At 38.9% G+C, this 18,166-nt stretch overlaps 2 protein-coding genes across 2 annotated transcripts; one reads left to right on the top strand and one right to left on the bottom strand.

The window, feature by feature from the left end:
* Nucleotides 1–3,469: 3,469 nt before the first annotated feature.
* On the top strand, nt 3,470–7,488 carry LOC103705265 (uncharacterized protein C553.10). The gene is made up of 2 exons (XM_008788920.3): nt 3,470–3,787; nt 5,844–7,488. The coding sequence occupies exon 2, from the start codon at nt 6,140–6,142 to the stop codon at nt 7,121–7,123; it is 984 nt and encodes a 327-aa protein (XP_008787142.1). The 5' UTR covers nt 3,470–3,787; nt 5,844–6,139; the 3' UTR covers nt 7,124–7,488.
* Nucleotides 7,489–12,709: 5,221 nt separating this feature from the next.
* LOC103705266 (probable E3 ubiquitin-protein ligase RHY1A) lies at nt 12,710–17,593 on the bottom strand. Its single transcript, XM_008788921.3, has 3 exons — nt 17,138–17,593; nt 13,558–13,751; nt 12,710–13,409 (listed from the first exon to the last, which is right to left on the bottom strand). Exons 1-3 carry the CDS (start codon nt 17,378–17,380, stop codon nt 12,989–12,991), a joined length of 858 nt encoding a protein of 285 aa, XP_008787143.2. The 5' UTR covers nt 17,381–17,593; the 3' UTR covers nt 12,710–12,988.
* Nucleotides 17,594–18,166: the final 573 nt, after the last annotated feature.

Below are 18,166 nucleotides of genomic sequence, written 5' to 3'. Positions count from 1 at the left end.
TGCCTCATTGACAATGAAATAGAGGTAGATGGTTGTTGAAGTCTGCTCCCCTTCTTTCCATGCTTTTCACGTTGAGAGAGAGAGAGAGAGAGACTTCGATGAGGACTTGGTAACTACCGGACCAAATTAAGAAGTGGTTATCGATTGGAACAGGTCTACCACTCAGCTATTCGACCAATCCAACCACCAAGGGGCACATATAATGATGATCAAAACAAAAAAGAGGACGATACAAGTATGCTTATGCATGTTGCTTCTTGGTTGGACTAATCCACTTACTCATGGTGGATCTGGTCCAATCAATAATTACACGGACCAAAAAGTCTACAGTGTTATATCACTTTTCATACAGCTATCCTAATCTTCGGAACCTTGAACTTAAATGCTGACTTTGTCTTTGACTAATTCAGCCTTCAACGTCAGCCATAGATCTGATATCTGATATTTTCATTTTTACATGATAAATTATTATTTTTATATTATTCAAAAATAGAGAGGGCTTCTACTTAGCCTACGAAGCTAAAGGTTGTATATGGGCCTCATCTCAAAGCAAGGAAAAAGGGGCCATCTCATTTCTCATGTCCTTTTAAAATTTTACAATTTTTTTTTGTCCACTAGGCTACTTGTTTCTAGCAATTACTCTCATCTATTAAGTTCCAATCAAAATCTGCCGAATCAGTACCAGAACCTATATCGGTTGACGCCTGGTATGGTTCGGTACCGGACCGAACTAGTAGGGCTGTGGTAGGTGGCTCGTATCCAACTCGGTTCGAAATAAGGTTGACTTGGTGTGAACCTGCAAACTGACCGGTTCGCACCGCGTCCGCACTGAACCAGCCAGTTCTGAGTGGTAAAGGACCAGTTCTGACCGGTAGGAGCTGGAAGCGAATGTGAATGACGAATCGACTCAATTTCGTACTGGGTCGGTTTGGTACTATCTGAACTAAACGGTTCGGCCTGGTTCGGCAAATCTTCATCTTGAATTTTTGAAACTGAGTATTTCCGAAGATATAGATTAAGATAATTCTCACTCATTCTCTCTCTCTCTCTCTCTCTAATTCCTTGGTGATGGGAAAAGCAACAGGAGTCAAGGAGATGACAGAGGGGAAGAAGAAGAGTTTAACATATTTCATTTATAGCCTTAAACCAATTTAATAAGTTTATTGCTGTCGTTATGCCACATAAGCTGTCCCATGCCTCTGTCCCACAGATGGTTAAAAATAGCATTTTCCTATTTTAAATTGAGTTATCAGGTAGTTGCATACCATACCTATTTTTATCTTTGCTAGGTGTATATTGAATCTACAAATCTAATTGTGGCTCCATTTGTTGGTCATTTATTGTAAAGAGTAAGAATTAAACAGATTCTCAATGAAAAGTTCCAGAATTAGATGTTTAAATAAACTAAAAAGAAGAAGAAATTAATGTGAAGAAAGAAATGATAAATCTAAGATGTGTTGTTTTCTCTAGTATTTTTAATATTTTTTATTCTTTCACTTGGCAGTGGAACTATATATTTTATAATCACGGAATCCAAATCTACATTAGCCCATAGTCTACTAGTATCTTAGAACATAATTTCTAGTTTTAAGGATTTATCCAATTTACGGATAAATGACCCATCAAATCAAAATGTCATACCCAAACTCAACTTGTTCACAACTAGTGAAAGAATAATGCCCTACAAGATAGGATTTCTTTTGATTTTCCAACTCATGTACATGACATTTTATTATAAATAAAAAAAAGTATTATATTTCATCATATGCTGCATCTTATATTTATGATAAACCTTATAGATTAGGGCAATGGTTTTAGGGCTATGATGAGATCATGCAAGTGAGACCTAAAATCCTAAAATCCTAATCTAAAATATTTTTAGTTGTTGGTACATTAAGTCGGGGATCAATGTTACCGAAAAGACTAGCACATCCTTTGTATGCTTAATGGAGAGGGTGATTGATCTCACAATCACTTGTGTGGAGACACTAATACAAGAATGTGGGTGCTCATTAGAGAATGAGTTCACTGAATTGACCTGCTAAGAGAATATCTTATGGAGTCTTATTTACATGTCAAAAGATGATTCTCTTAGTGGGAGTTGTGCAACTGATCCTTTGACCTAAGAATATCATGGTATCTTGTGCACATGAATCCATATTTTGGTTCATACTCATTCATAACTAAAGTCGTGTACGAGGTGTTCTGGATATGGTAGATTGTGCACGAAGGTTGTGAGTAGGTCAACAAGAAATCAATCACTTCTAGTAAGAGAAAATCGCATCCTACTTACTCTAATCATATGATAATTCATAAAGTCTTTGATCAAAACAAAATGAAAATTAGAAAGAGCTTCTAATGTTTCATTATTAAAATTATCATTAAAAGATTGAGAGAGACATGAATATGTAATTGAGTTTGACATAGATCCATACTCATATACATATTCGGGATGCAGATTGATTGAAGAATTAAATTGCACATTAACTTGCCATTGAAGGATATATTTGGTATTTTTACCAAATTTTATATCTTCCAGGTAGACATAATACGTTGCTAGACGTCAATCTTGTCTTGTAGGTTTGATCGAATTAAAGAATTTGATTCGATCACCAATTAGAAAGGGTTCGAATTGTTAAGCTCGAGTTTGCACAGTTTGAACCTAAATTGATTAGAAGAATTCTAATCAAATCGGGTCAACTTGCACCTGGATCTACTGTTGGCTAGATATGGAACCCAATGGGTCACACACAAGAAAACTAATTAAGGATCTAATTAGATTAGATCATGTTTGCAGAATGAACATGCTAGCACGTGTTGCAAACTCTAGCTCCTAATTTGAATTGGATTTGAATTTGATTCTCGATTTGGATTGATCTAATTAAATTGGCCTTTTGGTTAGATCATATCCTAGTTTGGGTTAACCAAGAGTTGGCACCTAATTGGCTTGGTTTGAACCCAACTGGATTGGGTTTGATGGCGCCATAAATAGATAAGAATGAAAAATCTGTTTGGATAAAGGAATCTTATCCATTTAACTTTCTACTCTTATCTTATCTTTTCCTCTCTTATCTTCTCACGTCTTTATCCATATGGGGCGCCACCTTCTGATTAACTTCAGCCCTTGGATGATTGGTTGGCGCCCCACTAATGCTCGGCACCCCTTCGGAAAAAACACCGGTAAAATTCTGCATGAAGAGTCCTTCTGCTTTAAGGCGACTCTTCAGTGTTTTGGATTTAAATTTAAATCCAGAAGGGGTGTGGGCATGTAGGGCATGAAGAGATAAGGTCTAGAGGCGCCACTTATGGCGTGAAGAGATAAATGAGGCACCTCTTCCTTTTCTTTAGGCGTGTGGATAAGGATGCATCTTTGGAGATGCATCCTCCCGCCAAAGCCAAGCACCCCTCCGCCAACTATAAATAATTGGCATTTCTCAGGGTTTTACTCACTCAATTCCAATCCCTTCTTTCTTACATCTCTCTCCAAGGTTGTTCTAAATTAAGACAAAAGATCTTCTTTAAGACAAAAGGCTTAGAAGGACAATTAGAAAGAAAAAGACAATTAGAAAGAGGAAGAAGGAAGCCAAGAGAAAAAGGGAGAAAGGCAAAGCACTTGAGAAGTGTTATTTTGCCTAGAAGCCAATTGAATTCTTTAGAAATATTCAGCATCAAGAATCAAGTTCTTTCGGAGTTAGAATCTTAAAGCAAGTTCCTGTGTGGATTAACGTTGGAGGGCGAACACTTGGGCGCCTAGTGAAAATTCTGAATTTTGGAATTAGCGTTTCAGGTATTCTTCTATTTCTATATTTATTTTAAGTTTGATTGTAATCATTAAGGTGGTCTTGGGTTTAGAATTTGATGTTTCAAAATTTTATTATGAAAATTTTTTGAATTCCCGCGCTTTCACTGCGCCCCTACATCATAGAAATCCTAACAACTAGATGGGTCTCAAGTAAACAAACCGAATTATACTAAATATCTCGTCCAACTTCATTTATATTTTGACGAGTTAATAGATTCTAACAGTGAAATCCTCATCCATAATCAAAAAATTATCTAAAAGGTTGCTAACCCAAGTTTCACATAAAATTATCGAGGGTGAAAGTGATATTTGACCTTGGACTAACACCCCAGCAGTCCACCTGCATGCGAACCCCTCATAAATCTTTTATATTTTTGCGCCAAAAGAAAGTTAAAACTATCGCATATTACAAATTCGTGGAGTAGGAATCAGATACATTGCAAGCTAAATTTGCTCCAAACTCCATAAAAAATCTTTGCCATTAGAGAACCAAAATTCTCAAGGTTTACTCACATGGTTCGAATTTGCAGCTGCATTGCTCTTGTGGTGAGTATTCACAAATTTATTTTGTTATACCATCGCTAATTTTAACACGATACGGTCAGTATGGTACATTTTTTTTTAAGTTTAAAATGGACTTGCTCACTAGCCAGTTTCACTAGGAACGAAGTTTACACTTTTCTTTTACATGGCAACATATATATTTTCATGAGATTATTTCATAATTCAATTTCATTTCATTTTCATAAAAGCAACATCTGTGAATGGAAGTCAAAAAAAAGGAAATCACTAAAATACTTTTAAAAGGAAAGCATTAAAAATGTAGATGCCACGCATGTTTGAGAGAAATTGGAGGTCCTGTTTTGAATTTTATTTACACCTTTAATTTGTTTCCATATGAATATTGTCAATTTGATTCAATTTGAGTCGTTCCTATATAAATATAGCCATTTAAATTTGAAATTGTTAGAACCATAAGATGCCAATTAATTTGCCAACTTCCATTCCTTTTCTATTGATACCTTGTACCAACTGAAGTCTATGGATATTCCGCCATCACGGGGATTGGTCGTGCATTTTGTCCGGAGATTCTTCCAGCTTTTTGAAGCAAGCAAGGTGGCAATTTGCCGAGGATTTGGGAAGCCTATCACGTCCCCTGAAACCTAGAAGTTCCATTTTAGACATTTGAACAAATGGATACCATCACTAATTCCTCGGCTCAATGATCTGGAAATTTGGTTCCTTTACTTCTAAAATCCCAAATGCCAGCACACCGAGGTCTTAATTAGTCCTCAATTTCAGTCATACACAGCATCTTTCCTTCTCAAATCCATGCTCATGGCCAACTTCCCAAATGGCCAATTTAATCCCAAAAGCATTATTAGCCTCCATGCTTTCAAATTCCTTTTGGTTTCTTGCAATTCCAACATTAGGTCCCACGCCGGTCCAACTTTTGTCGAGTTCGGCTCTGGTCCTCTGTGGAACACCTTAGAAAGTATAGTTGTAGCCTTACTTTAGTACATATTTACATCAAACCATGCAAAAAGATTGCACTTGTGTAACTTAGGTCGATCCTGACATCGTAAGATGATTCCATTGCATTCTTCAGCTGCTATTGCTAATGGAAATCTATGCCCAAGGAACTAATTTGCGACTTGAAAGAAAATGCAAAAATTGACAACTCTAAAGTTGCTTTTTTTCTTCACACCATACGAATATGAGTACAGCCAATCATATAAGAGAAAAGAAGTTGGCTAAACTCTAAAGTCGCGTTTGCGAGACACCAGAATCATATTGGTTTCTCTGTCTAAAAGGGCCGAAAGGGCCAAGGCCCACCTGTCCCCTGGAAAGGGAAAGAGTCACCCAACTTGACACAAGGCCTACAAAAGTTGGTCATTTTTTATAATAGGATCCCTCACTACTATCACTTCTTTTCATAGATTTTTCTTTGTCAACCAACATAACCAACCTCCTCCTTTGTATACTATTTACACTTTCTCAGTGTTTTATATTTTATTATGCTTTATCTCCACTCTTCCAGGCCAGCCGATAAGAACACATCACAAGATCCCTTAGGCCATAGCTGACCTCAAGAAACAAAAGGGTCATGTGAACACCCCACAAGAGGGGCATGCGAGGGCCGGCCCACAGCCCAAAGGGTAATTGCAATGCCTTAGCCTAAAAGAAATGGCAAGCCTGCACCCTTTGCTTTCACCTTTTTATTTCCTCTCTTCTCTCTCTCTTCCCTCCACTTGTCCCCCCTTCAAAAATCCCAACCTCCCCTTATAAATCTCCACCTCCTCCCCCTTCTTTCCTCCACGGAAGTGAAAGGAGTCCATGGCCCAACAGCAGCAAGAGAAGTGGGTGACCTTCGACGAAGAAGAGGAGGCCCTTTCGCTCTCCGACTTTCCGGTGATCGCCGACGGAGCTAAACATGAGGAGAAAAGAAAGCCTTCTCCCGACCCCGTCGAGGACTTCGAGTTCCGGGTATCGGTAGGAGGGGGCCTTCTCTCCAAGGCGGCGGAGACCGACATGTGTGCTGCTGATGAAGTCTTCTTCCAGGGCCAAATCCTGCCACTAAGGCCCTCCGTTAGCTCCGACAGCAGCCTCTTCAGCACCAGCCGGTGCGCATCGAGGTCGGAGTCCATGGACCGATACTCCTCGGCCATTTCCAGCCTAGGATCTTGTGAAAGCAGCCGGAGCAACAGCAGCAGCAGTACAAGCAGCAACAGCGTCAGCAGAAGCCACTCATCCAGCAGTCGCTCCAGCATCATCTGCGATCCACCCCGGGCATCAGTATCCAATAACTTCTACACCCACCCGAGCCCGACGCCACAAGTTCGCATCGTCGGGGGGCGGAGGAGTGCAGGTCGGAGGAGCATCAGCTCATCAGCACCTGGGTGGGGAATCCTTCGGTTGGGCGTGGTCAAGACTCCCGAGATCGAGTTGTACGACTTGCGGTCTCGAAGATCCAGCAGTGGCGGCGTGAACAACCACCCCAAGAGGATCAATGGCGACGCCGAGCATCGGAAGAAGGTTTCGGAAGCCAACGATGGCAGCAGGAGTGCTGCATGTACTCATGATGCTGATGGCAAAAGGAAAGGTGAGGAAAAAGTGGAAAAGAAGGTGCAGTGGCTTATGGGACGTGGGTTCGGGTGCAAGTGCTCGCTGGATTCGGTGGAGATAATTTCTTCCAAGGTAGTGATTGCAAAGAAGAAAAAGGAGGAGGGGGAGGGCTTGAAAAGGGGTGAAAGCATGTGCCGCAGTAGGATTTTTGAATGGTTGGAGGACCTTTCTGTAACAAAGGCCACAGGGAATTAATAGGAGGAAGAGGAAGAGGATGTAGTTGGGGTGGAAAGAGGATGGTTTTGACTTGTCCATCATTTGAGTCCTGAGTTCTTTCCTTTTGTTCTGTGATGGTTTCTTTCTTTCTAGGGGGTTTAAATGGGTGGGTATGCTCTGCTTTATGGAGCTTTTGTTTTGTTTTTTTTTTTTCTTGTTTCTTTTCCTGCTCTCTGACATGTTTCTTGTGGGGAGATGGTATGGTGGGTTGGAGGTCATGATAAGGCCGTGAACTTTATACGGCGCACTGATGGTGGTGGTGGTGGTGGTGGAAATGGCAATGTACAATTTGGTTGGTTAAGGTACATAAGTTCAATGGTCTCTCTCAAATGTTGATGAGTTCATACTTGGTTTCTTTACCTTAGTATTCTTTTAAATGAATATTTTGATTTTTTTTTTTCAATTGTCAACTAAGTAATCAGTGATGAGGAAATTTGAATTGCTGTTATGAAATGGATGGATATCACAGTATTTTTTTTTTTAAGAAAATTTTGGCCACAATTCAATTAAGATCTTCTCTCTCTCTTTTTTCCCCTTCTTTTTCTTTAATATCCATTTCAAACATAACTTGCTTTCTTCCCTTCGCTTCACATGCGAGATAAAAAAGGGAAAGGTAAAAAGTCAGGGTCCAAATCCATAGAAAAAGAGAAAAGAGAATATAGATGAAGTTACGGAAGGGAAAAAAAAAAAAGGCAAAAAGAAAAGAAAAAGGCAGTTCTACTGTAATTTGATGTGTCCAATAACAGATTTTTTTTTCATTTTTTCTACATCAAAAAACAAAAAAAACATTAAATAAGGAGGCTTTTGCATAAAACTACATCCTCCTCTTCCATTGGCAAATCGAGTTTCTTTTCTTTTTTCTTTTTTTTGCAGCTTTGTTATTTTTGACAAGAATATCTTGGCAGTCTAGCGTTATTCATATGTTTTGTTTACGAGAGTGGGGAGAGAAGGAAAACATAGGTAATTTAGAAGGGTCACGTCTCCCTGTTTCAACCCCCACCACCTCCTCTCTCTCCCTCTCTTAAACACTAAAACCTCTGTCTCTCTCTCTTACCCTTTCTTTTCCAATGGTCCAAGTCTGTCTCCCTCTTTCCCCAATCTATGCACAACACCACCCTTAACTACAAGCTTTTGGCTTCTCCTAGACTCAGTGAGGAGGACCAACGCAAGACATGGCTTTAAGTTTGAGATGGAACTTAAGGAACCAAGCTACGTCCGGTTCTCCAACCTCATCTACTATGAGAAGAGAATAGCAAGCGTTCATGCAATGGCAGACACGTCGAGCCATATGACTTTGTAGAGCATTGGATCATGGCGGATGCTACTATGCAATATAGCTAACAAAATCCAGCCTGCTCGTGTAAAAGAAAATTAACTAGAATGAAGGGATGAGCCAAGGATGAAGCTCCAAATGTTCGCATGCATCCTGGTCAACCATAGAAGAAGATATATCCAAAACCAACGCTGTAAAGTAAGAACAAGATGCAAAAATTGCATACAAAATGGACATAACCCAAGGTCGTGCAAGTTATGTGCATAGCATGCCTCCATATGGGAAGGCTTAGAAGTTGGAACTAATTTATCTTTCATTCCCAGACAAAGACTACATGTTCTCAGATAATTATGATCTTGTCTTGTTTTGCTTCAGCATTTTGTTGCAATCTTGTGGAGTTTTGAAATACATGTCATGTTTGTCCTCCTTTTTTGACTTTGTTAACAATACTCTATTTTGATCTTTTTTATGAATGAGATATTTTATGAACTTGGAGGTATGTATGGCCATCTCTGTTGTGCATACTTTGTAGTCCCTCGTAGCGTACAACTTGACAAGTTCATGTCAAAATTTACAAGAAAAAGGCTTGCACAAGTATTAATTAGGGAATGCCCAAGTGTTGAGCATGGAAGGGAACAAAATCGTCGATGGTGTTGATCAGAAAAAATCATATGGAGCGGGCCATTTTTTTTTCCACATCTTCTATAGCATGCAACTTAATATAGAAACTCAAAAGCCATATTGGGACGGAACTTTTTTTTTTTATTAATGGAGTCTATCCGTCTTGTAACTTAAAAAAAAAAATATCACGATATATGCATGAAGAGGTTAGGCAATCCGCTCATCTGCATCTTCTCTTCTTCCTCATCAATCTTCTCTTTGTCCGTCCGTAAGATTTCCCTCCTCTTGAAGTATGTATTGGGTTGCCGGATAACTAATTTGTTAGGTATGTATCACCTAGCCATAGATTATGTACTAATAAATACTGTATCCTGCGAACTATGTATCGATTTGTTTGGAGGAGTGTATTAGGTTCTTACTGTGTATATATCAAAAAAGCATATGGTATATATCAAGAAGCTGACAAGTATGTACCATCTAGTCATGTACTGTGTACTAGTAAATATGATATTCTGTAAACTTTGTATCGATTTGCCTGAAGGTATATTTGAGTCACTAGATGACTAATATGCAAAGTGTATATCGCTTGGTCATGTTCTATGTACTGGTAAATACCATATTCTAGAAACTGTGTATCGATTTACCTAGAGATATTTATTAGGATGCTGCTGGTTATATATCAAATGGGCTAAAAGTATGTATCGGCAAATCATCAAATATGTATTAGCCTCAAACTCCGTATCGCATAACCTCAAGTTCTATATTTGAAAAAAATGCAAAACCTTGAAATAACCCTATCATTTTTATTTGAATCAAAAAATCTCATGAGTGAGCAAAAGAGGAAAGTCTCACGGATAGACGGAGAGAAGTTTGAAGAGGAAGAAGAGAGGATGCATGTGGGTGGATAGCCTAACCTCTTCATATGTGTCTTGTGATTTTCTTTTTTAATTTTCTTAAGTTAGAAAACAGATGGACTCCGTTAGTGAGAAGAATCCTATCCGAATATGGCTCTTAAGTTTCCACATTAAGATGTACGCTATAGGAGATACGGTGAAAAAAGAAGCTCAGTTCATACAATTTTTTCTAGTGTATGTACTGGAGGATTTTTGTTCAAATATAAAAAAGATTTGATATTCCTCTTCAGTTAAATTCTAAAAGCAGGTTGACTATAAATATTGTGGATATATTTTCTTTTAAGCTCTTTAATTTCTCCTTCCATCACATTTTTAACTTTTGTCGTATCAATTTGCTTCTCCTCAACTAGTTCTTCTATATTTCCAACTTTTGATGGACCACAAGCTTGAAGATATGAGCATGTCAGAATACTCCAGAACTTATAATTTGAAAACATCAATATCTCGTGGGAGAAAATTAACCCATCCTCTCCCTCTTTTTCTTTTTCCCCTCTCTTCTCTCCTCCTTTCTTCTTCCTTTTCTCCTTTTCCCTGTCTTTTAACTCACCTCCCACCATGGGGCCAATATAGCTTCTTTTCCTTGGAGCTACTCTTAGCTTCTTCTTTACCACAATCCCAACTCCCGAAGCCTCTTTATTCTTGAATAACTCTGTTTTATTATTTATTTTGCAGAATCTTTGTGTCTTTGTGACTAACTTTAAAAGTATGAATGGGCTCATAAGCTTGAGTTCTAATACCACTATGAAGCATAGAAATCTAACATCAAAGTACTTAGATGTGAAGGTAGAGTCTCGAAGAGGATAGATAGAGCATAACATTATTATTTTCATTCCATGACTTCTTGCTTGCACCCAAGATGACTCTTTGCTAGGACTTACATAGTTACATTGTGATCAGGGGCGGCTCAACCCTTAGGCAACTGAGGCGGTCGCCTAAGGCCCCAGCCCAAAGAAGGCCCACCGTAGAAAATGCCTCAAAGATAAAATGAAAAAAAAGGCCCCTTGTGAATTCGCCTTAGGCCGGCCCACTGTAGAAAAGGCCTCAAAGACAAAATGGCCTTAGGCCCCCAAATACATTGGGCCGCTCCTGATTGTGATCCTTCCCATCTCCTTACATAAATGTATTATAAGTATCCTAAATATATTTCCTAAATAACTATTAAACATTGAGTGACATTATTGAAGAATATCAAAAAACATTCATCAACACTCTAGCATTAACACTTCATAAAATACCTAAACTCATATGACTCTTCACACTTGTCATAACTCTTGACTTATCTTGGACTTGTTCACTCCTTGATATTATAACGTAGGATGGCATGTAGGATTGCTCATGCGAAAAATCAAGTCTACTTTCCATCATATTCTATTTTGAAGGCATAATATACATATTGCCATTTTTGCTTCAGGCTATTATTGCTGATATCAAGTTTGATAGCTTGCAGCACTAATAAAGCAATAAAGAGCAAATCAATTATTTAAAAAATATAATAAATTATATTTCAATGATGTGCATCTCCTCTTTTTTTTTACCTAGCCAAGTAGAAGTCACCTTTGCCACACAACTACAGCATATCACTACCTCATGCCTTACTGACTCAAGCTTTCATTAGCTCTTACAGTTGACAGTCACAGGAGTTGTTGGCCAAAAGTACAGTTGTTAGCCAGAATTATACACACACACACACACACATATATATATATATATGGAGGTATGTATGTATATGTGCAAAGAAAACCTTCCGGATTATAATGGTCCCCCAATGGGCACCTCATGAAAAACAACAATCGGAGCTCTCTAACTTTTGACATGTTTTCAGAAAGATAAAAGAATGAGAGGGTCACCCCTATTATTACAGTAAGTCATCATGCCACAAGACGTCAGCAGTCTCCAGGCTCAATTACCAAGCTTTAAGCTCTCAAGCCATGCGCCCAAAGATGGCCGGATTTTGAGGCCTCGTTGCAAGATAAAGAAGAGAAATGGGAAAGTCATCCAATGGGAGAGGGCACAAACTCTAAGGATCAGCAACTGCATGTAAAAGCACAAGGGATGATGATTGCATGAGGTTAACGTGAATCAACCGGAAGGGAAAGGCATCTTTTTCCTTCTCTTGCTTGGTGAAACACTATAGTTACTCGAGTGGAATGCCCGGTCTGACCCACTGTGTGTTTGGTTGGAAGGTTTGGAGCCTTGGAGTTTAGGCTTGGAGGTGTTTGATTTGCTGAAGTCTAGCGGCAGTGGACTAATAGATAAAGGTTTAAATTAGCACAATCAGCTCCAACAATTGATAAGGAGGATTCGTCCATTTGAAACTAGCAGACAAATGGAATTTTGTAGGGGGCAGAGGCCATTTGACAGCACTCTGTTTTGGGCTTATATTATCCAAGTTCTTTTTAAGTGGTTTACATCAGATGCTGCTGGAATAGTTAATAAAAGTATTATGCACGCTAAGCAAACCAATCAAAGTTATAGAGTTTGAATTTGGACATTTTGATGAATCAGACAGGGGCAAGTGCAATCCGACGCAACAAGCAAGAATAACAAGTCTCCTCGCATTTTTGTGTCATCTGGCCCTACCTTGTTCTTATCCAGGATGAGAATGAAAAGCATTAGGCAACGGCAAGCCCCCTTACCATGTCTCCAGCCCAATAGTATTGCTGGCTTGAAGAATGATGAAGTTTGTATTACCTAACTCGAGAGATATCAGAGATGTGGCATGGCAAAAGACCAAATTCACTATCAGCCAAGACCATGTAGTCCATCAAGAAGCCTTTTTCAACTAATTTTGTTTTAAAACAAATTCGAACAACATACAACATATCATATTTTACACTCACAGGCACAATAACAAGCACATAAGAGAGAAGGCTGGTACAAGTTGTGCCTCTGCTAATCCAACAATACAAATGACATCACAAGAACAAAATCAGTTCTGTGGGCATCTCCAGCATTGGGCATGTCACGTAACGCTGCGAGAATAAATGAATAAGGGGTTCATTGTATCTTTGTATGTGTTGCTCCATAACCGAAAGATTATAGACTTGCCCGACAATATGGGCAATCCCCACAAGCCCGCAGCCATGGCTCCAAGCAAGTGAAATGGAACCTATGACCGCAACAGAGCTGAATCAGCTCATCCCCCACCAAGAACCTCTCCAGGCATATTGAACACTCGGGCAATGTTTTCATGGCATCACCACCTTCCTCCACATCTTTGAAAACCTCCAGCTGCAGGCTGCAGATAGCCTCCCAGCTGAGTCCCGGAGGCTTTTTCTTGCAAAAATTTTGGAGAGAATATACGTCATCTGCATCATAGGTGAGGTCGGTATATGGTATGCCTGATTCAAACCACTCTCCTGGAGTCTCAGATTCCCTGTCCGCAGAGTTTCTGATGTTGAAGTCATTGCTGAATGCAAATTCACCCAATGACATACCTGAACTTGTGGTTCTCCGCCTATGCAGAGATCGAGAAATGTTATCAACACGGTTTATTGAACTAGAACCCAAATTCTCCATATAAAAGGAATGCATATGAATGACTCTGAAAAACAAATGCTGGCATAATATTATGTGTTAGAGAACCAAATAGAATACGGACTGACCTCCTTTCTGTAAGAGACATTCCTCTAAATCGCTCTAGAAGCCTTGCCTGTGCCTGTATTACAGAACTCGGAAGTCGATCATTTTGAAGAAATCTCAAACTTTCGGCTCTGCTGTTGGCAGTTCCACCATAATTATTGTTGGGTGTCCCAGATATGTTGGTAGCACCATTATCTAACCAAACTGATTCATGTTCCTGAATATGCCAGAAATCAAACTAAGTTGTCATTTCGACATAACATCTCAATAGTTCTGATCTAATCAAAGAAACTCGTCTACCTATTCGTAAGAACTTCAACAATGTATTATTTGTAGGAAAGTCTTTAAGTTACTCGCTGTAGCTCGGATTCCGAAAATACAAGTGTCTTAACCAATAGAAGAGTTTATACTGATTTGATTATTAAAATGGCATATAGGTTCTTGCAAGCAGTAATGGGAGACTATGGATATTGTTGATTTCGATTATTGGCATTCTTAATAAAGGAAGAGACTCAACTGCCCAGGAAAGGTTTTCTTTTCTTTTCATATTTTGGAAGAAGCCCAAGAAAGTCTTTTCAGCTTCTCCGATGTCTTATGCAAATCTGGCATGGAAACCTTTCAGTTGCATTACGCTGCCTCTGGCTTCAGCAAGAGGCTGACCATTTGGTTAAAACTAGCATTGCTGTGACGAACCCTTCATTCTTCTGATTGGTTCTTCTAGTTGAATTGCAACAGGCCAAAGACAGACTTAAGCACTATGATTCAATATCTTCTTTGCTACATGTAAGCCATTAAATTTCATATCAACATAATCTAGAAGCTAAGAGACAGACTGTACTAGGGCAGAAAGAAGGAACCTTGTATTCTATGCAAGGATTCATGTCCCAACAATGCATGTTCTATTCACGACGGGTGTAAGACACTAGTTCTTTCTTGAATCAGGATGTTCGATGGGTGCAAGATAAGAGCTCTCTCTTCAACTAGCACATCCTAACCGTCCCAATTAGTATTGATTGGATGGATGAGGATGGTTGCTTCCCAACACTTGGGATGACTTCGCATCCCAGGACACAATTTTTGCTTCATTTTTTTTTTTTTGTTATTCTTGTTGTTAATGTTTCTCAATCTATCCCATCCATCTCGTTACTGTAGCCACCTAGGACCAGACTGGGACAAGCCCTGATAACAACATTTAGACTATCACTTGTATTTCTGCCTTATAGATGGATTAAGTTCCCCATATCAAAGCATACTTTCTTTACTAAGATCTTAGACTCTTCCAAGTCTCAGTTGAATCATATAAGGTTGCTTCTCGATGCATGAGCTTAAGCTCCATAACTAGTCAGATAGGATTGTTTATCAATCAAATAGTATGTGTCTCTATTTCCCAAAGTTACTTTCTTGGAACTTAGCACAATCATATGGTGCTCATTCAAGCACAGGATTGGTTGTAAAATCATTCTAAATCTGGCCTTTGTCTACAAAGCCAACCCCCAGAACAGATGTTGGCTAAGTTAATCATTACGGATGTTAGGATTTGGCAAATGTTCCAAATTTGCAGCATGTTAATAGTATTATTATCATGAGAAGCTGAATTGGAACACCTGCATCTGTGAACTGAAATATTATTGCTAAATTTAGTTCTCGGCATATTAGCAGAAGCTCCTGTCTGTCTAAGCTAGGAATGGGCAATCAATGCTAAAAGCTTTTCTCCATCATTCAACAATAAGCTGGGAACAGCTCGATACTTTTTAACCTCCCTTATAAATGAATCAAGAGAAAATGGCATCTGACGATTGAAAGAGTAGACATAAGGATTAACAAAAACTGGAACTCTCTTTAGAAGGCAGACCATACTAATTTAACCTTAGATCTTGTTCCTGTATACATATCTGAATCATGTCTTCTTTCCTTCTGCCTCCATTGATCACTAATGTAATAGAGCTGAAGAAGTTCTTATGTAACAAGGGAACAATGAAGAAGGAGCTATCATCTAGTGCAATGGAAAAGCATTTGCAAAAGCCTCAGGCAGGGAAGCCTGAGGGTTCAAAATGTCAGAAATAAGCATTTCCTCTATCAGATAATAGCATCAAAAATTTGATGAGGGCAATATTGGATTGTGGAAGATGCTTGCACTTTGCAATAAAAGCTATTAGCTGAGAAAGCTATTATAGAATATCAGTATTAAAAGATGGCATCTGCGTGCATGGCAAGCTGGAGGACAAACAGAGAATCGAGCATGCATTGCCATTTCTACATTAGATAATGATTTATTTAGACGATGACAATTTTTACTCTGAACCTACTGGTGCCCATGGAAGAAATCGAAAATTTATAAGAACTAATAATGTGAATGCATAATTGTGGAAGTACAGATATCAAATATGACGAGATGTTGCATGAAACAATTTTACAATTTTTTGAACTTTAAAAATGGGCAGGAATCGCATTGTCCCAGAATACTTGAAACAAATTCTAAACATTCTTGCCTCATTTTGGTATGAGCAAAAAAAACCTCTTGCCAGGGCTTTTAATAAAGCACAAGCAGGGTGCTCCTTTGTTGAAGAATGATAGATTCCATCCAATTTAGAGACTCAACTGGTCAATCCCAATTAGTTTAATGGACTGAAAGTTTTCACAGAGATTGAATGACTGCTAGCACAACAGGGGCTGTTGTGAGATCAATCTTAAGAGGAGATAGAACATATGATGGAGCCTACCATTGGATAATAGAAGCTGAATTTTCATCTCTTTTAAGATTGATTGGAAAGATAAATGACTCTCATAAGGAGCCCAAAGGATGGGAGTTTTAAGCCAAGAGTTGGCCAAGTCTTTCTTTAAAATCAGAGTAGGAAGTTGGCAATGCTGGAGTCTTGTGTCCGCAAGAGTTTTTGCAAGGATACAATCCACCAAAAGTGATGAGCAATGCATCAAGTTTGAAAACTGCAAAATATGACAATTTTTATCCTCAGTTATTTTAAAAAATTGGGGTACATGGATCTAAAAAGTGTTTTTCCTTTAATGATAAAACTTTTCACTCGCTAAAGGCATTGAAAATATTTGATCTTTTACAATGTTAAATAAAACTTAATTAATTAATTAGAATCATGGTCAGGCATTTGCTATTCATGTGGAGAGCATACACTAAATTTTGGAGGGAGAAAAAACAAAACTTAGAACAAAAAAACATAGCCTTTTGTAGAATGAAAGCCATTAAAGATGTTGAAGTAGTTTGTGAATTCCCCTGGTATCCATGCTTGTTTGTCCAATATAAAAACTTAAAACAAATGTCATAAGACAATATTGACCTCAATATTAACTCCGGAAAAGCTTACTAAATAATCTGAAGCATCAGATCAAACACCTTGAGTGCATCATCTGTTATGTACAATCATTGTATGGATAATCAAAGATATAGAAATAAAATCCAGTTTCCAGTTTCTATTATGAACGAAAAATCTAAGACTTCTAGAACCAATTCCTGGATAACTTGATGGCGAAGACCTCATGGTATCGTCAATTTGAAGAACCGAAGACACCATGTACAAAAATTGTTCCACAATTTATCCCTCAAGATTTTACCTTCATATACGTTATACGTACCATTTGGGAGGCGCGATGGTGGCAGGGATGCCGGGCCGGGGGAGCCCCGGCGTTAAAGCGGCGCGAAAAATCGCAGCCATCCCCACGGCGGTGGGGGCGGTCGCGCGGCGCGCGGCAGCGGTGGGGATGGCGGAGGCCGGTGTCTCGGTCGGATGAGGGGAGAAGCCCGAGCGCTGGCTCTGCCTCCGAGCTCCGGCCCAATCGAGACCTCCGAATATAGAACAACTCCGAAGCGCTCGTCATGAAATAGACCCCGTCCCTCTTTTTCTCTTCTTCGTCCCTCTCTTGTTCGCAGATGGTTAATATATATATATTTAATTGTAAGAAGAATAGGAGGCGGAGGAGGAGAAAGGTAATGAAACGCTTGGGATTTTTTGGCAGGAAAGAGCGAAGGAAGCTACGGTCGAAGACTTTGACGTAATGCGGAAGCTTCAGCGAAGGATCTTGATGAACGAACAGACAGGAACCGTCTATTATTTATGACGATAAGGGCAGTGTTACGAACGAGGACTGATGGCTGCGGCTGGGGCTCGGCTTTACTTCTGATTAAGCTTGAATCAGTTCAGATAAGCTAAACTTGGCTCAGAATTTTTGGACAAAAAGTTATTTCGGTTCAAGCCTGAGCATATCCAACCCCTAGAGCTTGACCTGCTCTGGTTGTGCTAGGGCTGACCTTGAATCCAATCTAAACCTGATTTTAAGCTAAATCGAGCCCGACCAAGTCCAACTTAGCACAAACTGACCTAATGTATAAAAATATAATTCATAATTATATTTTATATAGAATATTTATATATTATATAATTATATTTTTTATTTGTTAAAATATTTGATAGTGTATTTCAATGATAAAGATCTCAATTCAATAAATACTAATCCTAATAATATTGAAATTTATTTATTTTTTATTTTTTGGTATAACGGCAGCTCACATCCGACGGATATAAATGCAACCTATAAAATCATAAAACAAAAGGCGATAAAAAGGCTATGGCTCAGACTCGTGATCCACCCAGACGAATCCCCGAG

The sequence above is a fragment of the Phoenix dactylifera genome, chromosome 6 (assembly GCF_009389715.1).
Source record: "Phoenix dactylifera cultivar Barhee BC4 chromosome 6, palm_55x_up_171113_PBpolish2nd_filt_p, whole genome shotgun sequence".
Lineage (NCBI taxonomy): Eukaryota > Viridiplantae > Streptophyta > Magnoliopsida > Arecales > Arecaceae > Phoenix > Phoenix dactylifera.
The sequence above is the reverse complement of the archived record's forward strand: the minus strand, read 5'-3'. Positions and strand labels throughout refer to the sequence as shown.

Excerpts from the sequence above, each read along its gene's own strand:
- LOC103705265 (XM_008788920.3), top strand. The coding sequence starts at position 6,140 with ATGGCCCAACAGCAGCAAGAGAAGTGGGTGACCTTCGACGAAGAAGAG.
- LOC103705266 (XM_008788921.3), bottom strand. The coding sequence starts at position 17,380 with ATGACGAGCGCTTCGGAGTTGTTCTATATTCGGAGGTCTCGATTGGGC. Across the intron at positions 13,752-17,137 it reads ACCATCGCGCCTCCCAAATG|GAACATGAATCAGTTTGGTT; the intron begins GTACGTATAACG and ends TGGCATATTCAG. Across the intron at positions 13,410-13,557 it reads ATGTCTCTTACAGAAAGGAG|GCGGAGAACCACAAGTTCAG; the intron begins GTCAGTCCGTAT and ends ATCTCTGCATAG.